This window comes from Stegodyphus dumicola, chromosome 4 (assembly GCF_044657685.1).
Source record: "Stegodyphus dumicola isolate Sdum_Otavi_A_Nest chromosome 4, ASM4465768v1".
Taxonomy (NCBI): Eukaryota; Metazoa; Arthropoda; class Arachnida; order Araneae; family Eresidae; genus Stegodyphus; species Stegodyphus dumicola.
Genome location: NC_140771.1, coordinates 99,122,249 through 99,149,229, shown reverse-complemented (window position 1 = coordinate 99,149,229; position 26,981 = coordinate 99,122,249). Strand labels below are relative to the sequence as shown.

The 26,981-nt window shown below is 33.9% G+C and overlaps 1 protein-coding gene across 6 annotated transcripts in view; it reads left to right on the top strand.

Annotated features, from left to right (window-relative positions):
* Positions 1-26,624, top strand: part of LOC118200740 (alanine aminotransferase 2-like) — a 114,460-nt gene extending 87,836 nt beyond the window's left edge. For 3 of the 6 annotated variants that reach the window (XM_085815263.1, XM_085815260.1, XM_085815264.1), the window contains 4 exons: positions 6,586-6,741; positions 7,153-7,265; positions 7,373-7,463; positions 26,172-26,624. In XM_085815263.1, coding sequence (XP_085671389.1) covers positions 6,586-6,741; positions 7,153-7,265; positions 7,373-7,463 — 360 coding nt within the window. In that variant the 3' untranslated portion in view covers positions 26,172-26,624. Of the gene's footprint in view, positions 1-6,585; positions 6,742-7,152; positions 7,266-7,372; positions 7,464-8,759; positions 8,912-11,509; positions 11,627-25,496; positions 25,969-26,171 lie in introns of those variants that run through there. The other 3 variants (XR_015040721.1, XM_085815261.1, XM_085815262.1) reach the window with 3 other exon arrangements.
* The last annotated feature ends 357 nt before the right edge of the window (positions 26,625-26,981 follow it).

Here is a 26,981-nt window from a genome sequence, read left to right as displayed (position 1 = left end):
AGTTTCTATCAACGGGATATAGAAGAGTTAACGGACTTTATTCTGCGAAAAATTAAACTGACGGATATGCTGTATGGGATATGCTGTATGAGATTATTGAAATAATCTTACCAAGATTGTTACCTGCTGTTCAAGACTACTTCGAAATTAGAAACCCAAACACATTGCAGGAGCTCTTCGAATTGGCGGTCAAGTTTCAAAATCGCAGAATAGCGGAAAAAGCTAGAGGGGCATCGTGTTCTCAAAGCATCCGAAGGCAATCTTCAAATGAGCAGACCAGAAATGCAAACCGCTCTTATGGGGAAAGAGCTATCAAGCTAACTCATCGAACCTCGAAGGTCAAGGCCCAAAAAGGAAATTTGAAAACAAACGTCCGCGTACCCAGAAGGCAGAAGTTGAAAGGAAAGCTTTAAACGAGTAGAGGGGCCTGTGAAAGCGAGGGTCCAGACCCCGGAAGTTTTAAAAAAACCCTCAAAAAGACATTTAAATACGGTCATCGTAAAGAACTCACATCTACCAATTATACAAGTCCTGGTTGACGATGTACCAGTAGAAGCCCTCATCGATACAGGAGCAGAAGGTAATTTTATGAGTGATACATTTTTCAAGAAGAATTTTTATAGGTTACGATTATTTAAAAACAAAAACACAGAAATTATAGCGGCGCAAGGAAAAACCTGTCACTGCATCGGGAAATTATCATTAAACATTTAGGTAAAAAAGGAAAGCCTCAAAGTATTAATTTTTGTAGTAAAACATTTGCAAAATCCTCTTATTTTAGGTATGGAGTTTTTAAGGGCCGCGATGGCCAAATTGAATTTTCAGGACAGTTCTCTTGTGCTGGAGATGGACCGGAGGAAGGTGGAACCAGTGGAACAACCGCAAGTTGACCTTAGCCATTTGAATGACGATGAAAGTCAAGCCATCCAGCAAGTGGTGAGTACTTTTTCAAACTTGTTTTTAGAAAGGCCTAGTAGCTGTCAAATAGTTACGCATCAGATACAGTTAACTGCCGACAAACCTTGTAGGACTAAACCGTATCGTTATGATAAACAAAAAGACCTAATCATCGAAGAACATATTCAGGAAATGTTAAAGAACAAAATAATAACGCCCATAAATAGTGAGTACGCGAGTCCAGTCGTACTATGTAGGAAAAAGAACGAGTTTCCTCCTTTGGATAAAAGGGCTTGGAGGTTTGCTATTGATTACAGAAAACTAAATAGTATTACTAAATTTCCAGTTTACCCTTTACCGGTTATAGAGGAAATTATTAGAAAGATTAAATCTACTAGATACATGACTACTTTGGACTTAACGTCTGGCTACTATCAAATAGCTATGAGACCCGAAGACATACATAAAACCGCGTTTATAACAAAATCGGGCACTTATGCATTTTTACGCATGCCCTTTGGGTTGTGTGGGGCCACATCAACATTCCGGAGAGCTATGGACATTGTTCTAAAGCCTGCCCTAGGAAAATCGACTTTAATCTATCTAGATGATATAATTATAACGAGTAGTACGTTGGAACAACATATTAAAGATTTAGAAGAAATTTTTAAATTATTAAAAGCGGCCGGTCTTACAATTAACGCCTCAAAATGCAAGTTCGCAACTAAAGAACTTAAATATCTGGGTTATAAAATTTCGCAAAAGGGTATAGAAACTCAAGATTCAAAAATGAAAGCTATCAAGAATTTCCCACCTCCCAGCACCGCCAAGAAACTTTCTTCTTTCTTTGGGTTATGTTCTTATTATCGGTCATTCATAAAAGATTTCGCTAATATTGTTGAACTCCTGTTAGTAATTAAAAGAAAGAAAAGAAAATTCACGTGGACAGCGGAAGCAAATACCGCATTTGAAAGATTAAAAGAAGCGCTCATCAATGCCCCTATTTTGAAATTCCTGGAGGGGGACGAAAACCTGGAAATTGCAGCAGATGCGTCGGACTATGCTGTGGGTGCGGTTCTTATGCAAAATAGCCATCCTCTGGCATTTTTTAGTAAAACGCTGAATCATACACAAAGGAATTATACAGCTACAGAGAGAGAAATATTAGCCGTATTAATGGCTGTACACAAATTTCGAGTTTATTTCGGCAAAGCGCCAGTAACAGTCTTTTCGGATCATGCGGCTGTTGGTAGACTTTACTCGGGGAAAAACCTAACGCCCAGGTTAATAAGATGGGCTTTAAAACTCCAAGAATATAATCTAATAATAAAATATAAACCATGTAAGGAAAACAATGTAGCTGACGCACTTTCTCGTATAAAACTGGACGATGAAGGTAATGAACTTAAATTCGCTGTGCTGATTTCAAAAATTTTAGATTCTAGAGATATAATTATCGCTGAACTAAAAGCTGATCCTGAATTTGGAAGTATCTATGCATATTTGAAAGACCCCGAAAGCTTTGAACACACAGATATCGATGCGATAAGAAATAGAGAAATAGAGCAGAAAACTATGAAATAATAGATAATTTATTATTTTATACGAAAACAACAAAGGAAAATCTCGAGTACAAACCAGTCATCGCAGCCTCGCTTCGATTAAGCATTTTGACGGAATTACACGACGCGGAAACAGCGGGTCATTTAGGGGTCAGAAAGACTTTAAAAAGGGTACGCGAGGCGGTATATTTCCCGCAATTATACAAAATAGTAACTGCCTATGTCAGGTCCTGCAATCAATGTCAGTTAATAAATGATATTAATTACAGCCAGGCAGGGTACTTAAATAGCATTCGCGCTACATTTCCGAATGAAATTTTAGGCATAGATCTTCTTGGTCCTTTCACCCAGAGCGAGTTAAATAAAAAATCGTTTTCTTTTAGTAATTGTAGATCATTTTTCAAAATGGACAGAAATTGTTCCACTTAAACGCGCGTCAGTCAAAACAGTCGCAGATGCATTCTTACAGAGATGCATTTTAAAATACGGTGCACCGATAAAAGTCATTAGCGATAACGGTAAACAATTCATTAGTCAAATATTTGAAAACATATGCACTGGACTTGGCATACGCCATATCAAAATGTTTCCGTATAGACCACAGGCAAACATAGCAGAAAGAGTTAATAAAAACATTGTAAAAATAATTCGCAGTTACGTTAGCACACATCACAAGCCCTGGGATGGCTACATACATGAGTTAGCTTATGCTTTAAGAACGGCAAATCACGATACTACGGGAAAAACCCCAGCAGAATTATTTTTAAGCCGAAAGTTAATTACACCTTTGGATAAATTATTCTTTGTGCAACAAAGAGAGCAAGAATTTAAACAGAAAGATGTGCAAAAACGTATTGACCAGTCGCTTAAAAGCTCGGATACGGCAAGAAATAGGCAAAAAGTATATTACGATAGAAAACGCCGTGAAGCAGATTTTAAAGTTGGGGATAAAGTATTGAAGCGGAAATTTTCTTTATCAAGTGCTCCAGACAATTTTACTGCAAAGTTAGCTCCAAAATTTGAAAGCCCCTATGTAATTCAGGAAATCAAAGGAGTCGTATTGTACCTTAAGAACGAGAGAGGGGAAATCTGTAAAGCAAGTCCCGACCAGGTGAAAAAATACTAAAATCAAAATGATTTTGAAATCCTTAAAAGTTTCTTGCAGGACTCAAGCGTAAAAGAAGTAGAAGGTCCAGAAATAACGTCACCCGTTCCACCACCCAAGAAGCAGAGAACTGAAGAGAAACCTAGCCCTTCTACAACCCGGACGACGGTACCAAAAAGAAAAAATAAAAACTTTCAAACTCCAGCATTTAAGAAAAACAAGAAAGCAAGGCCGCCGCGTAAAGAAACCTTGGTAAAGAGGAAAACACCACTTACAACGTATCGCAGTAGAAATTATACATCAAGGAGAACGCTCCCAGGGCCAGAGAGTCAGGTGCAAACAAGGCCACCGTTCCCGAAAATAAAAAGACAGCAGGAGGAACGAAAAGACCAGCACCAACAGAAGAAATTCAAGAATGACTCCACACCGGAGGACGCCAAGACCAGCCGTCCAGGGGAAAAACGAAAAAGACAGCAACCCGACGACTACTACTCCAAGAGGCCAGCATGCAGAGGACGAAAAAGAAAAATTAAAATGGACGACACTCGGAGGTCATTAAGGAGAAGACTGACGTCCATGAAACCTATAACGTGGGAGCAGTTCTGTCAGAAAAGAATGACGGAGTTCTAATCATCGAAAACTCAAAGATAAGTTAAAATCTTCTATATTTTTTTTCTTTTGTTCCAAAATGTTATGCGTAAATACGAAGTTCTATGTTTTGACGAAAGTCAATGTGTCTCGGTTGAGACTTAGTTTTGTTTTACTTTATTTAGCTAAGGCAAAAGTATTATTTTTTTTCAGTGTAAAATCTAAGAACAAGCAGTTTCTGTTGGTCGAAAGACTAATTCTGTTATGTTAAAGCCAAAATTTGGCCGAAGATAAAAATAACTTCGTATTCTTGTATTAATAATAACTTTAGTTTCAGTGCCGCCAGCTTGGCGAAGAATGCGTAAAGTAAAAATTTATTTTTCTCTTATTCATTTTGTGCCCACCAGCGGCCGAGCGGTAAAGTCGCTGAACACTGGTAGTTCGGTCCGAGGTTCGAATCCCGCGAACGGGCTGGCTGCATGGGCGTTTTCGTGGTTTTCCCCATGTGTAACGTGTATACGAGCCAGTTTCCCTTAGAAAGTCCTCCACGAAGGCATCCCTCCCCTTAGGCAGATAGCCCTCGAGGCTTTGCCATAATCACACACACACACTTATTCATTTTATGGTAAATTGTAAAAATCATATGTATTAGAATTTTGTAAATATACGTAAATACTTGAAAGTTATGTAAAAGTAGAATTTAGTCTAGAAGCATAACATTTTAGATGCTAAAAGTAAATGCTCAAAAGCAATGAATTCAAATTTAAGTATTAAACTGGAGATAAAATCATGCTTTAGAGCGAAAGCCTGCATGTCTAAAGATGAATGAGGGGGAAGTTTGAATGAATGTGTTTTGTAGGGTTCTCCACCTACACTTGAATTTTAAGAATGTTAAAGTAGCTCATCGAGTTGTAGAATGTCGAGTAAGGTGTGTCTATTTGGTCGTTGAATTCTAACAAATCATTGTGGTTAGGGGAAGTGTTGCAATACTAAAACACGAATATTCTCGTTTGACACCACACATGGTGGAGAGCCAGGGTAAAGTTAAATTAATGTTTGAATACTTGAATGAATGTGAATTAAGCAGTAACTAAGGAAAATAAATCGTTTAAAAACAAAAATTTATTCAGTGTCCAGAAAGTGTAAATTATAATGTATTTAGAAAGATACTGATATTTATTCCTTCCAGATGCTGGAAGGAAAAGAACAAGATTGATTGCTGAAGTCCAGGAAAAGTTGCTGTAAGAAGAGAGATTTAATTAAGCATACACAGAAATTTTATTATACCTTTTGTGAGATAATATTTTTTTTTTATGTAAACGAGGCTCTTAAAATTTAGTTCAGAATTGTAGAAACCTTTCAACAGGTCGTTTCTAGGACCTGCTTCCAAGTTTTCCAAATTCTGGCAGCGGCAAATGTAGGGTTTATATTTATTTTAACTAACTTTTATTTTAAGTTTAAACCATCTTTCCTGTCAAGCCTTACTTTCCCCTGGAACTGCCAATGCCAGAGTATGTAAATGTTAGTAGAACGCGCAAGGATTCAAATTATCAGCGGAAGTATTCTGAGTTAAATAGAAAGGAAACGAGTTCGAAAGGGTGCTTTCTTGCTTCACGAGTGTGGAGGTGGCTAGTTAGAAATTGAATAACCACGCGTTTCGGCCTGTGTGCTTGCCTCGGCAAATTGTTAATCTTTCAACGTAATATTCAGAGTTTGCTGAATTATCAGCGGTATTGTAAAACGCGGTGAGGTTAGTTACGTTTAGAGAGCCTCGTAGTTGGTTACTTGTTAGTGTCTCTTTTTAGTTTCTTATTTTTATTTTACCGCCGGGTCGGCGTAGTTTGTGAGCGTCAAGAGCACGCATTTGTAACTTCTAAAGTTGAATAAAAAGGGACTTAAACCCTTCTCAAGACTCTGTCTAATTTCCAGTTTTCAGCAGTCACCACTTTGTTGCGTGCAGGTTGGAAGCGCGCAACTTTACACTGTTATTCATTAAAAAACTGAGCCATTTAAATGCAATAAAAACAATTCACCATTTTTATTATTATTAATCTTTGGCTGCACTTATTAAAATAATACATGTTTTGATAATAACTATTTAAACAGGCTATTTAATTTGAAATAAAATGTTCTCTGTGGTTTTGAAACATGAATCATTTGCTGACTTTCGAATTGTTTATAGCTCTTGCATAAAAGCAGTGCAAAAGAGGTTAATATAGCAAATATTATTTAAGGTTAGTCTAAGTTTAAAGTTGATAAGCCCTCCATCCATTACTATAGTTGTTTTTGTGTTACATTAATGTTGTCATTTCCGTGACGCACAGTATTTATTATGTCACTAATATTAATTATTTCTAGCATAAAAAAGCATTAATTTTATTTGAAGCTTATATAAAATTATCCAATTAACGTTTATTTGCATTTTTCATTTAGGAGAAGAATGCAGTATTGCAATCTTTTAAAGAAAAAGCAATCTTAGTGGCTAAAACTTTTAGAAGTATGAAAGGAATGAAATGTAATGAAATTGCTGGAGCCATGTATGCCTTCCCTCGTCTAATTCTTCCACAGAAAGCAATTGAAAAGGCTAGAGTATGTTTAATTTATTTCTATGCATTTTTGTTTAGCATTTTAATGCTATTTTAGTAGTTTCTCTGTCTTTAGCTCATTTTAGCAAGATTTTATGACAAATAGGATCTATAATTTGCAACGAAAATTTCTGTAAAGCCAGAAACTTTATTTCAAAAGGCAGTAATTAAATCTATATGAAATTAATTGAAATTAAATACCGTTTCAGTTTCTTTCATGTTAAGTTGTTTTGTCATTTCACAAAAACATGACTATTATGTTTCAATATATTGCAAATTAAGATTACTTTATACTTCTGAAAATGTTCATTATAAAGCATATAAAAAACAAAGAACTAATAAGAAAACCGTTAATATCACATAATAGCTTAACAAATTTTAAAAATTTCTATGAATAATATGTTGTTCATTTTAGAGTATGGGTCAAACTCCTGACTTCTTCTACGCAATGCAGCTTCTTGAAAATGCAGGTATTTTCGTCATACCAGGAAGTGCTTTTGGACAAGTACCTGGAACATATCATTTCAGGTGATGATCTCATTACAGTCAATTTTTCACCTTATATTATGTATAAACTTTGCATGGTTAATTGCATTATATCTTAGATAATCGTGTTGAAATTTACTTTTGTGCAGGACAACCATCCTTCCTCAAATTGACAAATTGAAAATCATGCTAAAACTATTGAGAGAACATCATGAAAACTTTTTAGCGGAATACGATTAGGTAAGTAGACTAGTTTAAATTAAATGATTGTTTAACTTAGGTTAAGCAACATTAAGTTCAACATTTGCTGCACTTTCATATTTCGCCACATTTGTCTCTTTCGATATGTAATTTTCTTTGTGCATGCAAAAATATTCTAACTATGTATGCAGTCTTCCTGTTTCAAGGAAGATACCGTGCTCCTGTGAAACTTCTCGCAAGGTGGAATAGCTTAGAATAAGAAAGGAATTGCCATTAATTTACACGAGAAATTATTTAGAGCATTTATAGTTTTTTAAATACAATTAAGTTCTTTAAATAAAATATACAACTGAACAATAACAGGTTTCGTACGGTCCTTAAATGTCCTTATGTTTTTTAAATCGATTTTTGGTCTTTAAAAGTCCTTAATTTCAGCCAAAATCGTCAGAAGGTCTTTATTTTTAATCAGCTGAAATTTTTGTCTTGTTTTTACAAGTGCTATTTTGAGTGTGAATTATCATTTTGGAAGAATAGTTTTGGCGATTCACTGATAAATATGACTATCTTTTGAATCTGTTCATGGGTTAAAATTTGTTCCTGTTTCTAATATGAAAGGTGGGATACTGGAGTTTCTGAGCAAGGCGAGAAACATAAGCATTTCAAAATTATTATAATTTGTTCCAGTTTCTAATATGAAAGGTGGGATACTGGAGTTTCTGAGCAAAGCGTGAAACATAAATATTTCAAAATTATTTCATTTTTTTCTAATGAAGAGCTCTTAAACAACTTTCTGCTTTTGTGGATGTGAATTCTTTTATTAAACAGCTCAAATTTGGTGACTTATCAACATTTCAGAAAATTTTAATATCAGTTTCATTGAAAATTTTTAAATCGAAGATCTCGGAATTTTTCGACGATTTTTTAAAACATTATAACATTGATAAATTTAACTAAAATAATAGTAATATATTGAAGTTATATTTAAGAAATAATATTAAAATAAAACATATATGTTTTTTGCTGTCATATTACGAAGAGATATTACTTTCCGTTTTGGTGACTTATTATACAGCATTTTGAATATGAAAAATAAACAAGGTAATAAAATGCTATAAAGCACAGTTTACAGAACAATTCATAGCAAAAGCAAAATAGCTATGTAATTAATTAAAAAAAAATTCCTTTAAATTTTTTCGTGGTAAGAAGTTTTCCCATGTAATTGTTTCAGAATATTCAAAATTATCAGAATATGCATCAGTTTTCTCTATAAAATTAATTTTACACTTTTTTCCACTGATTTTTTTTTAAATATTTCTGACCTTTTTTCTATTACAGAATTGGTAGGGGTAATTTTTCTTTAAGATTTTAGATATTGCAACTTGGAAAGTTTAGAAGGATTTGAAGGCAAGATTTACAGACCCACAATTCTAGAAGGCTCCAGAAAAATGTGACAAAATAAAAAATGTCTTCAGTTTATTAACACATAATGGATGTATTTTACAGAAATTTTATAATAAATTTCTTACATTGTGAAGAATTTTTGGAAGGACAATGAAAATATAATATTTGAATGTTGTACTTCTGAGGCTAGAAGTCTTTTTAGAAGTCTTTTTCTTAACATGTTTATCTTCTCGTTATCTTCTCAGCTTTTCATTAGACACAAGAATGAAAAATATAAGAATGTTTCTAATCTTTTCGCATGGACAGGCATTTATAAAAAGAAATTTTTCTATTAATGAAAAAATTGAAAACTGACAATTTAAAAAATTCGCGTTATATGTCTCAATGGATCATACACAGGGCTGGCGATGGGCATTTTTCCACCTGATGCAATATCTGTCGATACTAAATTCTGCCACCCTAGTGCCTTCCTAATTATGCTGCTTAATAATTTCCTAAATTCTGCTCCCAGTCCCTGTCCTAAATTCTAAAAGTTTTGCCATTTCTAGATTTTGTTGCTCGGTGTGTCACTAAAATCTAAAAATTCTGCCTCATTGGCTCTGAAATCAGCCCTTACCACATATGATTTCATATTTAAATAAAATTATTAGCCTTTTTCTTTATATTCTAAATGCATTTGGTTTTTTAGAATAACAGAAATCTTTAATTCCTAAAAGTCTAAAGTGAAGAGGGAACGTTTTCAAAGAAACTGAATACACAAAGAGGAAGGAAATTATTCTTCAAAGATATGTACAGTTATTATTATGCAAATTAATCAGTTGTTTAGAATTTTAGTCCTTAACTATAATTCCTCCTTTCCATTTCCTCATCATTATGCAAATCAGATAGTTTTAAACTGAGATTTTTGGATTGTAAGACAGAATGTTTTTGCCCTCCACTTGGATGTTGTCTTAGTTCCTGCCAGCTCTGATAATTTGTAATTATTCATTTTTGCATTATCGTTGCTAATATTTGAATTTGCTCCTATGATAAACTTACTGAGCCACCTTAGATTAAATTTAAATTGTGTAGTCTTTGACTACTAGTCCATATTTTTAGTTTTAATTTGGCTGTTCCTGTTTTAATTGCATCACCACAAGCTGTAGTTTATTTTGTCAACATAAGAACGTGTCCATATGTTCCAAGTTCTTTTTAAGTAAGAGGTTTATTTAAATCTTTATGTGACGCTTTCTGACATAACGATAATTTGCTTCATGTCTATCAGAGGTTTTGGATTATTGAAGTTTTACCAGATCACATAAAACTTCTTTAGGTACACTGTTGTGAGATTGGCAAGTTAGAAGATAAACCACACAGAAACTAGTAAGAACATTGGTTTGTGTATTTAAACAGATTTCTAATTGTTAGAAAAGTTGTTTAAAAAGAAGAAAATTGATATAAATTAACCAAAATGTCTGGGAAGACTCCGAATTAAAAAGTCGCATAAATATTTTGTTTGTAACTTTTAATGTGTAATTTTCTTAATACTGTTTAAGAATCAGTGGCATAAATTACACATATTTAAACAGTAAAGTGTTATTAGATTGTGATTCTAATGGTGGTCATGTAAATCTATAATAACTATGGGTATTTAACTACCTAATTTCATTATTTATAACTAACTGCTCACCTTTAAAGTTATCTCTGCGTATTAAAGCAAGTTATTGCTTTTCATTAATCATTACTGTGTCCACAAAATGCAGTACAAAAATGTATAAACTATTGCAAACTTATTTATTGAGACTTAAAATAATACAAAACAACTTATCACCTCTGCTGCATTAGTGGTTTATTGGAACTTTAAAATATATTAACCAGGTTACAATCTCAGAAACTATATGAAGGTACATCACTAACTACTTCAGACAGACGAAGCACAACTAACTTTCAGAACTTGCCAACCATGCCTACATTAGACTTTCAGGTTTTTCTTATCAACAGGTTTCTTTCTAGGTAAACAGCAGCACTAGCAACAGCTAATTTTTTGTTACGAATCATGTTGATTATGATTTTATTTCTCATTTTAACCTATGTCATTTGACATAAAATCTACCTACTATTTACTAATCCTCTAGACTGAGTAAGTACACGGCAAAATGAGACATAAAAGAAAATATCAACATAAAGCTGCTAATAAAATGTAAATTAAATGTCCCTAAGCTTCTTTCAAATATGTCCAACTATTATACGTGTAAAATATTTAATGTTACTTTATAAATTTTATAAAGTGGATTTTATTCTCAAATTTATTTTACAGTTATGTTTATTAAATTATGTTTAATAAGAATGCATTCTACTTACGGATTTATTTTATTCCTAGAACGTTATTACAAAAGTAAAGTTCAGATATAAGCCGATTGAATTTAATTTGTTTAACTCCTATTTGCTGATAGGTCCTTAATTTTGTTATTAATGATGCTTAAAAGTCCTTAAAAGTTCTTAATTTCCATGTGCAAAAATGTGTACTACCCTGAATAACACTAAAAGAAAGTATGATATATCGAACACAGAGCCGCATGTGATAGCACGGGCTTAAACACTTTCCTTGATTAAAACACCGTTACCCAAAATAACTAAAAAAGATAGGAATGTGAAATTTTTATTATTACATATTTGTCTATAATTATATCATTTTTATTACATAGCTGATGTCGCCACAGGTGTTTGGAAACAAGGATTAATAACGAAATGGTGTTGATAAAACGAGAGACGAAATTTACTGTGAGCTGTCAAAAACCCAAATTGCCTACCAATAGTGTTACGTAAGAAAAAATTGTTATAATATTAATTTACTTTAAACTGCCTGCTCACGCAACTTTCTCTTTGTGCCTCGACAAAATGGAAAACAAACCACCCAAACGCTACTTTCATAAAAACAATATCTAGACTCATTAAGTAACTGGTGATTGTAAAACTAAGACTTTAAGTTAGATAAATTATATAAATCAGAGTAAAATAAAGTTTATCAGATCAACGCTCATATTCTTTAAGTCTCTATAATGAAAGGATTTGGTAAATTCGTAAGATTATTTTTTGATGAAATTCGAAAATTCAATTCAGCTTTTTATTCCACAAAATGCTATCTCACTCTAAATTAAAACTAAATACATTGAATTTCCTGAAAACACATAAATTTCAGTACAACTCCAGGGATAGCCACAAACACTTTTCATTTAAATATAACACAGAACAGCTCAAAACACCCAGAAAGGATAAATCCCACAAGTAATAAGTCAGTTATCAGTTCAGATAAAATTAATTAATCCAATCGGATAGTGACAACACATATAAAATTAATTTTTCTACTACCCGCTAAGTTACCCAAGCTCGAAGTGAAGAAAGAAATAACCATGTTTCCTGTAAGGATCACATGGACCTACAGTAGACCATCAGAGAAAACTAAAATAAAACTTACAAGAATAGATCAATAAAAAAACATTTATTAAGTCTTCCAATAAAAATTTTAAATTTAAATAACTGGGATTGCTGGAGCTGTAGAGACATTAGGAATTTTTGGAGCAAGAGAGATGTAAATAAGCAAACGCCTTCGTGCGGAATCAAAGGCCCACCAGCGGCCGAGCGGTAAAGTCGCTGAACACTGGTAGTTCGGTCCGAGGTTCGAATCCCGCGAACGGGCTGGCTGTATGGGCATTTTCGTGGTTTTCCTTATGTGTAACAGGTATACGAGCCAATTTTCCTTAGAAAGTCCTCCACAAAGGCATCAATTCCCTTAGGCAGATAGCCCTCGTGTGCTTTGCCATAATTAAATACAAAATCATCGTCTGGAATCAAACCACGGATCTCTGGAATACGCGCCCAGTGTGCAGACCACCACACTACGAACACCAAGAAGGCGGGAGAAATACCTTATAGATCCAGGTCCCTACAACATTTTTCTCTTAATTGCCTAAACAGCATACATTTCAATTTCCTAATACGAAATAATTCACATTTGGAATAATGGGCAATTTATCTTTTTGCACTATCGTTTTGCACACTGAGTATAATTGCTTGTCTCTCATTACGTATAGGAATATTACAAATTATTAATTAATAATTTACATATGGAATAATGAACAATTTATCTTATTGCACTAGAAGGAATTTCAGTATAATCTTTATCTCTCATTACGTACAAATCATTAATTAATAATTCACATTGGAAATAATGAACAATTTATCTCTAAACTAAAAGGAAACTTCACTATAATCGCTTATCTCACATTACATATATAAATATTTCAAATCATTTATTTTAAGTGATTGACAATACATTTAACCTAATAATCTATTTCACAACTGCTTAAATCAGTTAAGTGCAATAAGTATGAGAACTCATAGTGACATAGAATAAAATACAAGCAAAAAAAAAAAAAAAATCAGCTCACAGCGGAAGGAGGATTCCAGTTCAGATTTTGCCTCCTTGTTATAGGCCGAAATGAACGTAAAGAAATTCAAAAATTCTTCTTCATCAAGGCCACACCACTTTGTTAATTCACCTGTTGGGAAAAACTGTCTCAGGGATATTGTCCTTCTGAACGCAAGGAGGTTCAACTTAATACGAATGCCCACACACTTCGATGTTCTCAATGAAGATAAGTGCAAACCGCACTTAAAATGACGACCTTCCTGCTTATAAATGTTTTCTCAGAAATCTGGAGTCGCCGCATGATCATTTTCCACAAAGTACAAAATATCAGAGACAAGGCAATTAATTTTTTAGAAGGACAAGAAGTCCGATTAACGCAAAATTACTCGCCGGACAGTATCACGCCAACAGCTCGCCTCACGCACGGTCCGGCCCTACAGCAAGCAAGCCACGGGGAAGCGGAAAACTGAAATCGCAGACCTCGGTCGACCCCCAGGTCGCCGGGCTACGAACCTTATGCTCACTCTTCTCTTCTCGTTATAATTATCAAACAGGTGAAAAAATTTCTAAAAATCTGGCAACTCCATTCCTGCCGCTTTTGAAACGTCGGTAACGCTCAAAATGCAAACCGTCTCTATAATCACTATTGGCTCAAAATATCAATAAAATTAAATATAACCAATCGAACACAAAACTTAAACCCTCTCTAACCAACTAGAACAAAGGCAATAATTAACCTCCAAAATTCGAAGAATTAGTCCCCTTTTTTAAATTCATATACCGTTTTTTCCGTGCAATCAACATGGAAATGTTTTCAACCCATAATTCTGTGAAGTTGCGCCGCCTGTTAGAGCTATTCGCCTCCGAACGAGCACAACACATGTTCAGTCTCGAAAGATAAGGAAAAGCAGCTGACCGCCGACCTTTGACCCCAAAGTGGTCGCTTCATGGGAAACCAAAACAATCGCTTGCCTTTAGCTGTACAAGACTTTTCCGCTAACTTAATAAGAGTTGTACCATAATCAAATGAAAAAATGAGTTTAAACAAAAGTATATACAAGTATTAAAAATTAATTCTCAAATATGAACATTAAGCTATTCTCTGTAAATTAATATAATCACCAAGCACTGTAAAATAATACATAACAACAGCAGTTTAGAAATTTTACTGACTCAACCTTGCAGACATTAAGATCATCAAGAATTGAGATGAAAGCTTGAAGAAACTGGTAATATTCCTGACTGGTCTTATGTAAGGGATGTGACTGTCGACAGTGTTCATGAGTCGGACAGAGGACATGATGAGAGGGGAAAAGAGATCTGTTCCTCATATTGATACTTTGTAGACCAGAATAGCAGATGCGGAGTCAAGTGTTGTAAAGCAAATCTCGAAAAACACGCAACAACAGCTAAAATACTGATTTGACATTCTTTAAGCTACAAAGAAAACATTACTTGAAATTTGCTAATCTGAATTCATAAAAACTTCCATTTTCCTAAACAATATATATAAAATTGTAATAGCTTTTGGGCAATAAATTTTTGTAATCGGGGAAAGACTTTATACACCGGTGTGCAAAATTTTAGGACGAGACTAGTGCTCAAATGTAACGTCATGCAGAAATATTCCACATCGACCCAACTCATGTCATAAGATCCTCAAAATGTGAAAATATGTTGCAAGTGACCAAAACCATCTAAATATGGAATAAAAAAGTAAAAAGGCACTTCATTGAATAGACAACTCCGAGCACAACTGGAATGAAGAAAGAAACATCCATGTGACAGGCGCGAGGCCAAACAAAATCCGATCCTTAGAAGGGAATTTGATCGCCCCTGACACCTCTGCAAAAATTACACCTCTCCATGCTTAGGACAAGATTGTCAAAGAGCTGTTGAAGCATTGCAGTCTATTCTTCTTGTAGCACCAATTTCAGCTGTGGAATCGTTGCTAGCGGCTGATTGCAAGCTACTAAGATTCCGTCAAGAAGATTCCACACGTGTTCTGTGGGATATATGTTCGGGGATTTTGCAGGTCAATTCTGTACGTTGAATACCTTCACTCTCCAAAAGCTCTGTGACAGCTCCTGTACGAGGAGGTTTAGCGTTGTCATCCATGAAAAGGAAGTCCGAATCCACAGTATCTCAAACAGACGCACATGAGACAAAAGAACCTCGGCACCCTAGACAATAGTGGACTGAAACCTATTGGGAAATGTGGGGGTCAATATGTCTACCTAGCATAATATCACCCCAAACGAGAACTCTGGCAATCCAAAACGGTCACTTTCAGTGATGTCAAATGGGTTATTGCGTGTTTTCTCTTCAGAATCGTCCGTCAGACTATCCATAAAGAACACTTGACCCCACTCTTATTGTGTCCAGCTTTTTTTTTCTCCAGCACCACAGAAGCCTGCATCTTTGATGAACAGGCAGCACACACCACACTGGTCATCGCGCATACAAATCGCTTTTGTACAGCCTCTTGGTTATGTTGAAAAGACGTGTTGCCAGACGTTTAGTAATTTGCTGCAACTGAATGCTCTGAAGGCTCTGAAAATATGCTGTGTGGAATCCCGAACTCATCTGCAACACTTGTCACACTTCGACGTTCTTCCAGGTTCCCAATTATACGATATCTCATAAAGTCATTGCTGACGATGTCTCCTGCTTTGCCTGGGTAGTAGTAACTCGATGTCATTTAAATTACTCTACACCGTGCAATAGCCTTCAGCGAATAGATAAGCTTTTATAGTCATGTGCCACGTATGCACATGCCATGCTGTTTCGGTCCCAAGTCTGTTTTCTGGTTGGTCTTTCAGTCCGCTTTGGTTCCTTATTCTGCTTTTATGTTACTTTCTCTGCCTCGTCCTTAATTTTTATAAACCAGTATACTTTTAAAATTAACCAGCACATGCGGTTAAATTTAGCTAAACGAGATAAGAACTCTAGGTTTATAACTAGAATTATATTTAAACAAATAGAATAAAATTAAAACTGTCGGAGCTTTTGCTAACCCTCCCTGGTCTTATGTCACCTGGATCTGGAATCTAGAATCAGGATTTGAATTCTAAATCTAGCTGACGAAGTAGACTGTCAGTCTGCGAAAGTTCCAATAATTTTGATTTTAATCTATTAAGTTAAACGTAGTTCTGACGCTTCGACGGAGAGAATTTATCCCATTTTTATCTGACTTCATTCTTATCCTCTAAATGGAAACTATGAAGAATGCAGTTACAGATTAAAAGCTATCGATGCAGATGACATGCGGCTGTACTTACTCATGGCAGAAATGGAAAAGCACAAGTAAAGCTGATTCATCGATGATTAAATAGTACGAGATATCAGATGCTGGAACGAAAGTCAAAGAGATATTGATGATATCGATTGACATTTCAGGATCTTTAGTATGGTTACTGACACACACACACATACGAGTATATATATATGTGCACATATGTAAGCTAAAACTTTAATTGGATTAAATATGCTTTCTGTGCTCAAAATAATAAACTTCTCGTGATAAATCTTTCCTATATGCATCAGTAAAAATCAATCCCTATCTATGTTTAAATTATGCGAGTAACACACCTACTTACGTAACGGCAAAAATTAAAAGGATGAATCTTACTCGTAGCATTTCAAGTAAAACTTTTGTAAATCTATAGTTATGAAGCAACATTTTACACCTGTCTGAATAAATAAACAAAATTTTGCCATTCTTAATATCATCCTCATGTAACCTCGTATAATCTTGCTCATCTCACGCCTATCTTTGCCAATTTAAAGTAGAATTTATTAACACGAATTTTGTGTATCAAATATGTTTCTGCAAATATGTGAAACCTGTGCTTAAAATTGTTAAACAGAAGATGCTGCTATGGTGGCTCTCGCAATGCTTTATTTTATTTTCAAATTCATATCCATTGTTTTATAAATTATGCCAATCTACGAATAATTATGGAGAATCATTTTCACAATCATCTCCTTTACCATCGACATCATATTTCTGCGGCTGTTTGAATTTTCATCAATGAAAATCTTAAAATTCAATATTATGCTTGACTATTTACATTAACTGTTGTATACACTGATAAAATTTTTGTTCTATCTTACAATCCTTTACAGGCAATCAAAATACTCTGCAAATCTGCCTTGATCCTACGTTTTCTTTCAAAATTAAACTTGTACTGTCCTGAAATTGTCTGCATAAAGCAAGCGATTAACAGTGTGAGGGAGTTCAAGTGCGCCACTAAAATGGCTTCCAACCACAGAAGTGAACCAAATGGTTGGTTTGGTTTATTTTGATTATGGTAAAGCACTGCAGGGTTATCTGTCTAACTGGAAAGATGCTCGAGGACTTTTTAAGGGAAACTGGCTCGTGTGCATGTTACACATGTGGAAAATCGCAGAAACGCCCATGCAGCCAGCCCGTTTGCAGGATTAAAATTTCGAACTGATGTACCAGTGTTCAACGACTTTACCTTTCAGCCGGTGATGAACCTGAACCAAATGGTATTGTGTATAATCCTTGCAGGAAAATCTAATGTGGTAATCAAAATTATAATAATAGTAACCCAGTACTATACAATGGACCCAGTATTATGAGTACCATAGCTATTGCATGCCAGTTTTATTATGCAAAACTTACTTTAGTGATTCTACAAACTTCATTGAAATATATATAAAAAATCTCATTTGGATACAGCATGACTTCCTTGCACGCCCTTTTAAATTATACACATTTTTACTGCACTTCATTTAAACTTCTTTCCTCGAATTTCAGTAGAGATATATTTGCCATTCAATCAATTCAGTTCTCACTTCGTGGCAAGGCACCATCTTCATTAAAAATTGTAAAATACAAAAAAAAAAAGCGTAAAACACCAAGCTCAGTTAAAAACAGTTTAATAAACAATTTTTACAAAAAAAAAATAGTTTCTACAACAAAACAAGCAACTCGCCAACAGACACGAAGACAAAAATTTTAGATACACAAAATTAAATGTTAACTTTTGCTCAGAATTGGCAAAAAGGCATTGAAGTTGCTGCACAAACTGACTTAATTCACTTTTCTGCTAAGAGTTTTAAATGTAAACAAATGGCGGCCTCGTTACGCTTAGCGCCGCTTGAACTTTTAAATTATTAATATTCTACAATGATTGCATGCAGATTAACTAAAGGCATAGAAACACCTTAACTGGAGTTATTTAGTTCTAAGCACTGGCCTCCAGCCCACCTAGAAGGCGAAACCTGCCATATGGCTATGAGGGGACAGGCCAAACCACAAAGCATAACAAAAAAAAATAATAACATGACAGAAAGTAACAAACTTAATAAACATCAGATCATACAATCGCACATAACGAACCTAAAAGCTATTTTTTTTAAACATAAAGCAGATACATACATTCCAAACACTCTCGGTGAAATAGCATATAAATGTGTCGTTTCCATTTCTGTGATTTTTCCTAAGTTTAAAATCTTTATAAGTTTTACTTTCAATTAGTTATTATTATTCAAATCTTCTTTATATTATCAAAATTGATCTTAAATTTCAAAGTTACTTTAATTATTTCTGTTTTCAGTATGATTTTCTGCTTTATTATATCTCGATATCAATATTCTTCTTATTCTCATTCACAGTTTGCATAATATCTCTTGCAAATTTTCTAAACAATTTATAGTTACTAAATAAATCCTCAAACTTTGCAAATTTATATTTTCCTCTCACACTTCCAGTCAGGCAACAGTCCTCAACAAAATCAACAAAATTTGAATCGCCGAATTTATTACAAACTTTACGTATATCATTTCCTTGGAGGTGGAACCTTCCATGTGCAGTGAGAATTTGATTAACATCTACGTCTCCTGAAATTGACACTTTTTTGCTAATTTTTAAACATTTTAGATAGTTTTTGTTTCTTTCAGAAAGATCCCACAAATTTTTCCAGTCTCTAATAAGCTTGTCATATATTATAGTACATGTCTTCTTTTTCGAATCTTGAATCAAACCTTTTTGGTCCCAGCCCCCAGGGCAGCTTCTTTCGCTAGAGCATCCGCTCTCTCATTCCCATAATGACCAGCGTCAGCTTTGATCCAATGTAAATTCAAACTATGCTTCTTTCGTAGTTCTAAATATATATGTTTAATTTCATTAACAATATTATTCTTTTGAAAGGGGCGGGAGAGCACCATAAGAGCAGATAAGGCATCTGAGTATAAATTAATGTAATACCCCACAGATAATTTCTTGGTCCAGGATAAAGCCATTTTAATTGCCAACAATTCTGCTTGATAAACTGAATTTCTTAGTTTTAAAGTAAACGTTTTGTAATCAATTTGAATACCGTGGAAAAATACAACAAAGGCACAGCCGATGCTCTCCGCAAACCCTGATCCATCTGTATAAATTTCAATTTCTCCAGCTGAAATATGGTCTTTATCGTAGGATATACCGCAATATTCGCTAGGATGGCTTGAAGTCAGATCATGTTCTAAAAAAGCCTCGCTGGGAATTGCTTTATCTTCATACACTATTTTCTGTTTTATATGATATTTCAGACAAAATTTGTCATAAGTAAATTTAAATTATAGTGAGAGAGGCGATACACCAACCAGTAAGCACGCAACTTTTGTCGGGACTGTTCTAAATGATCTTTTAATTGCAAGTGTCCAGGCCTTCTGCAATGAGTCTAATTTCTGCCTTGGCCAGCTCCCCAACTCGATCACCCATGTACCAATAGCATAAAGAATTTTCGGTATAATAACATTTTTGTAAATATCCCTCAGAGTAGAGCTTTTATCAGAAAGAGTGATCGGAGTAAAAGTATTTTTATAATAATTTAAAATTTTTTGTATCTTTCGTTATATTGACTTAAAATGCTCTATAAGTTCAACTTATCATCGATCACTACACCTAAGTATTTAAACGTATTTACAAATTTTATTCTTTTTTAAACATATTTCAATCTGGGAGTTCTAACATTTCTTCCTCCCTGAGGGAAAAGCATACCATTTGTTTTTTCAATATTAAATTCTATATTTTGCTCAGTACTCCATTTCTTAAAAACATGTAATATCCATATCAGGTACATTTTCTTGCAGTAATTTATTTGCTATGAGATTCCAGAACAGGGAAACACTACATGAGCCCTGGGGACAGCATTTCCAATTTTATAATGAAGATTACTTGTATTAGAGTTGCCCAGAAAACTTTATTCTCTATTCTCCAGATAACTTTTAATTATATCAAATAGGTCTCTTGAGATGCCAATTTCTTTTAATATAGACAGTAGGGAGAACCAGCTAATACAGTCATATGCCCCTCGGACATCTAAGGAAACCAGGACTACATGTTCACTTTGTCGCCTTTCTCTGACTTATTGGATCACATTGTATAATGCTAGATCCGTAGACATATTCTTTCGAAAGACATATTGATTTGTACTGCTAATATTATTTTTCGTTAAAAAATGCTCAAGTCTTTTTGTGATGAGTTTATCTAGGATTTTCGCATGCGTCTTTAATAAGCAGATGGGTCTATGTCCACCTGTAGGTTTAGGAACAAGAATCAATTTTGAAAATATCAGCAAAAGTCGTTAAAACCACACATTTGTTTTAAAGTAATATATAAAAAGAGGTGAATTCCCCAAAAAGAATTCTAATTAAAGTAGTCCCGATTCCATCGAGTCCAGGGGCAGTGCCATCTCTGAGGCTAGAAATAACATCAAATATTTCTTCGTAAGTAAACGCCTGCTCTACCTCCTCGTTGTCTTCCATAAAAATATTTCGATAATTAGAATAATTAGAACAATAATCCAGGCTCAGGGTGTCTTTAATCAACTCATCCCAACATTCCATGGCAGGCGTGGATACACTACAATTATCTCTGTATAAAATAACTTTTTCCTTTCTTTTATTTGTGGTATATTTATAAAACTTGTCATAATAAATCTTGTTTTTATTGAACAAATAATTTTGAAAGTCTCTTTTTGTCTTTTTAATTGCTTTTTTAAATACCGCTAAAACTCTTTTGTAATTAATATTCCTTTGTAATCTTGTCTCTCCACGTTCAGACACATTATCTGAGAACTTTTTCTTGCAGCTTTTGTCTTACATCTTAAAATATCTAATTCAGGAGTCCACCAGGTTGTCCTGCGACACCTATTCTTTATTTTACCTCTTAAAAATTTATCCATGTTTATTTTAATCTTTTCTTCTAGCCTGATGATCACATAATTAAAACTGTTTTCATCTCTAATGGTCACGAGTTCATTTTCAAGTTTCATAATGTCTTATTTTCAGTTTGTTGACAAATTTTTTCGTGCTAAACGAATTGTAAGAATAAGAGAATTCGTATAAATTATTAATTTTGATAGCATTTAAATCAACATAAATAGATCTATAGTCACTCAGGGTAGATTCATCTAAAATATTCATTTCCACAGAGCTAAAATCTATACTTGATGACCCTAATACCAAATTGGTCCAACCAATTCTCACCAGGGAGGAGAAAGTTGGAGGTTGAATCATCTTTTTTGAAAAGTTTCAAATCATGAACCATAATAAAATCATATACTAAAATATCTCTTTGGTCCACCCCAATTAAAATTTTTAGAATTAAAATCACCTAATATTATAAATAAAATTTTACAATTTTAAAACCTTTTCTAAAGCTTATAAATGTGCATTCAAATTCTCCGTCGTTGAGAAATAAACCGAAATAATACCAAAGTTATTTTGACCATCAGACGTGGAAACAACCTCAATACAATCTTGTACTACGTCCACTACAAATTCAAGATGTTTCTTAGCAATAATGACAGTAGTGGTTCTACCCATTTCTGCATGCACAACTCTCCAAGTCCCCAGAGCATGCGCAATTTTATTTTGAATATAATAGGGCTCTTGTAAAGTAATAACGTCTGGTGTTTCTTTGATAATGGTGTCAATTGCAAGAGCCTACAAGTAGCGGCAGCACAGTGATTTAAATTAGAGTTTAAAATTTTCATAGATAAAAAGGGTTCAGAGATAAAAAGAACATAAATATATAAAAAGATAAAATATGGTTCACTACTTTGTCGCGAATATTTTATACTAAAATTGATATAATCAGCTAAAAAAAATTTTATAATTAAAAATCATAAAATCACAGTTTCTAGATCAATTATAAACAAAATCTAGAATATCCGCTGTGCGTAAAAGATCAAAATGAAAGGTAAGGGAAAATTCTTTTCAATACAAAAATTCACTAGAGTGGAGAAATGTAAATCACAAATAAGGACAATGATTTAAAATGTCCCAGCCGACCAAAATAAATAAAATATAAATAAACTTTATATATCAAGATGATCCTTAATAAATCTAATTTCTTCCAAATACACAGGACATTCCTTAGAAAGAGCATCATGTTCCTCATTGTATTTAGTTCTGAAACGTCGATTGTATTCTTTGCAATTAGTACAGCGAACGAAATCAGAAGAACACTTAGAACGCAGGTGATTCTCCGCACACACTTCACAAACGGTTGTGTTTTCACAAAAGCTTCTAGTGTGCCCGAAGGCCAAGCAGTTGGTGCATCGTTTAAAACAAATATATAATTTTACAGAATAAGATTTCCAACCGATTGTTATTCTCTGATCCTCGAAAATAAAATTTTGGCACTCTCCTGAAACATGAAAAACTCTATGCGATATTTCCTGTTCTGAGGATTTCATTTTAAATAATGGGCGACCACAGTTAGCACCACATGAACATTCCATTTCTAATGCTTCTATATGCACTTCGTCTGAAAGAAAATTAGAAACATTGTAAATAGTAAACATAGGTCGTATAAATTTCCTACGTTTTGGCGTTACAAGTTGATTAAGTTTTTCGTTATCAATAACCGCTTTTTCCAATTTTCTACATTCATCTCTGCTCTTCAGTCTAGCTACCATATCTCCATTTTTCCTGCAAAAAGAACCTACAACACCGAATTCAATTTTTTTTGGATTAATATAACTTTTTATTTCATCATATACATCGATATCTGCCTTGAGGGGATTTAAGATGATTTCTTTATATCTTCAGGAATCGGTATCTTTATTCTTCTTATAACTGTGCGTTTCATTTGATTTTTCTTCACGTCTTCCTCTATACATTGTCAGTTTCTCGTGATCTAATAAATCACGAATCTCACAAACTTCTTTGGCAATAAGTTCCAGTTTGTCTTCCTTACGGAGGAAGTACTTTGTCTTCCTTACCTTAACAGAAGTATAAGAATAACGTAATTAAATCTCTTTTAAAGCAAAAAATGTACAATTTATTAACATATACGAATATAAAAAGTGAGCTCACTGAGCCGGGTAAAAGTGTGGCAATTTATATAAAATATATGCGTTTGGTGTCACTAAAAAATACATTTTCATTCCATTTTAAATTCATTTTGCAATCTATTTTGGAAAAAGGAGTCCTTTATTCTGTCCGTATGAACAGATATCAGGTAAAAACGTCGTTCAAATGGATTCGAGAATGGTCAAAATGGATATTTTCATTTATATATGATATGTGAAATAATTCGCTGTTACTATACTTTCTACTTGTGGTACAAAGGCGTAAAAATCAGCGTGGTACGAATACGCTGCAGAGGCCTTCAGATAATACAGTATGGTAAAAATGAAAACGTGAATGAAACATAAATATTAAAAGAGCATTTTGCCAATATTTACCGATAGTTACCCCTACACTGAGAGCTGTAGTACAGTGCATATGCATATGAATCTAATATAGCTCTATGAAACAAATATACTGAGAACTAAAAGGGTTAACCTTCATGCGTTGAGTCAAAGTACTGATCAAGTTATGTACAGAAGAGAAATGAATCTTTGAGTTTGGGAAATAAAACTTAAATGCCAAAAATAATATTCTATATTGTGCTTACTATACATGAATATGTTGCAATTGCTTCTTGCGGTTTTTACACAATAACTCACTTTTTGGTTCTTAGAAAACTGTTACTTATTTTCTAACCAAAATGAGTGAGGCATTTGCTTCAGGTGAACGACCTAGATGCGTGCCAAATCACAAAGCTTTTAGTGGAATCTTTATATTAGGTGACGAAAAAGTGTATGATTTGTGAATAAATAAAAAACTTAAAATTTCTGGGATCATGTATTTATGAAAAATGTAATGGAAAGACAATGAAAATTTATGGTGTGGTGCGGTGTATTTAATTATGGCAAAGCACACTAGGGCTATCTGCCTAAGGGGAGGGATGCCTTCGTGGAGGACTTTCTAAGGGAAAATGGCTCGTATACACGTTACACATGGGGAAAACCACGAAAACACCCATGCAGCCAGCCCGTTCGCGGGATTCGAACCTCGGACCGAACTACCAGTGTTCAGCGACTTTACCGCTTATGAGCCAAAAACAGTAGTGTCTGGTGTTGGTGTATTTAATTATGGCAAAGCACACTAGGGCTATCTGCCTAAGGGGAGGGATGCCTTTCGTGGAGGACTTTCTAAGGGAAACTGGCTCGTATATACGTTACACATGGGGAAAACCACGAAAACACCCATGTAGCCAGCCCGTTCGCGGGATTCGAACCTCGGACCGAACTACCAGTGTTCAGCGACTTTACCGCTCGGCCGCTGGTGGGCCAGTAGTGTCTGAATGATACTCATTGCATGCACGCTTCAAATCAAGAACGAATGATAGCGCGTCCACATATGCTCGAAGATAGTCTTATTTGCGCTTCGATATTTGCCTTTAATTGATTTGTATCAGCTGGAATATTCTCGCAGACCTTATTTTTAAGGTAACCCAACAGAAAATAGTTCAGAGGCGATAAGTCGGGGCTCCTAGGGGCTATTTAACATTGCCTCTGATTGAAATAATCACGTTATTGGGAAGTACTTGCTGAATAGCTTCCATTGCCTGATGTGAAATGTGGCACCTACTTGTTGAAACCGAGTTTGTGAATTAAAGCCTGGAAACTAGAAGAACTTAACATACAATTTCTTTTTGGAGGAAAACTGGCACAGCCAATACCTTAATAACTTGCCAGGATAGACATAAAATTAGAAATCGAGCAAATACCCGAGAAAATGCCTCTTATTTAACCCCTTACCTTTGAATGGTAAATAAGTGAATTTGGTAGGATTAATAAAATCTGATACTATTATGCTAGTGTTTGCGTTAATTTATGCTAATTATTACTTTAAACTTCTTCATTTATTTACTAATCAAAATTTTAAATTAATTTTTATATTATTTTCAGAATTTATCATATGTTGAATGCATCATTACAATATTTGAAGCTAGGATGGAAGAATGAGCTTCAATAAATATTATTAAGAAATGCGTGAATCTGCACAATTCATGGCTGAATTTTTGTTTACTCATATATTATACTTATTGTTGTGATTATAATCTTTTTTTAATCAGTTTTTGAATTGTAGAAAGAAAGTATACCTTTGGTCCCTTCTGTTTCTTACCCGTGCGGAAATCTTGTTATTCTGGAATGATGCATCTTCGTCAGCAAAATCTAATTAGAATAAACTTTGTTTAATCAAGTAAAATAACATTGTATCCAAAGAAGCCAGCCATATTTAGTTATTTTGAAACCAGCCTGTTATTTATCGTTTTATTCTTCAGATGTAAACATGTATTTTACAATGAAAACAAATGTCATTTTCACATCATATGCAAGATTAGTGAACTGAGAAATAAATTTCTGCTCCGGAGATGATTTTAAGTATATACATTCATTGATGGATTGTGTCAGTTAAAATCAGTGTTTCTTATACGCAGGGTCTTCGAGAATGAATAGTGGGATTTTATGAGGTTTCTGTGAATAAGGTATTATTGGTAATTATTGTAAATGCATTTAAAATTAGACAGATAAGCAACTTCCGATTATCTTAGATTTTAATAAAACTCTGTTGATTTCTAGGGCACTCAGATATCGAACCCTCATCTTTAGAAGCAAAGATTATTTGCAACTGCGAAAAGAATGACAATCATTTTATACGGAAATCAATACATGGAATAAAGGCGGAAATGAACGCAGTGGCATCTGAGAAGAAAATAGTAATGAAACGTGAAATAGCTAAGCTATTAGAATTTCGAAAGCATTGAAAAAACTGGATTGCATTAATATTCTTAACTAAAGAAGGAAAACTTTTTTCTGAATATTTGTTTCAAGGAAATCCATTTTACTATCTGAAAAATAGAACCATCATCAAATTTGTAATTAAATTCTTAACTAAAATTATGTATTAATGATATTTTTATTTCTCTTTTTCGTGTTCGTAAAGATGAAATTTTAAAGCTCTGATAATTCTACCAACATGTGTCAAACTACACTGGCCTACGAATTCCGTAGGAATTAAAATCAGAAACAGCTTTTCTGTTTTATCTCTTTTTTTTCCTAATTTTATATTAATTTTTATATTATATTTTTTAATATTAAAAGCACTTTCGATCTAATCGGAAAAGAAATAAGTTAATGGAAAATTTAAATATATATGATAATTAATTTTTATATTATTTTCAGAATTTTATCATATATTGAATGCATCATTACAATATTTGAAGCCAGGATGGAATTTTAAATTTTCCACGTGCTAATTTTAAATTTTCCATTAACTTATTTCTTTTTTGATTAGATCGAAAGTGCTTTTATTCGGTCATTTAAAAAGGTTCTATGCGTACACATTACGTGTAACGTGACCTCATTGCCGATTAAGCCACGCTTTATATA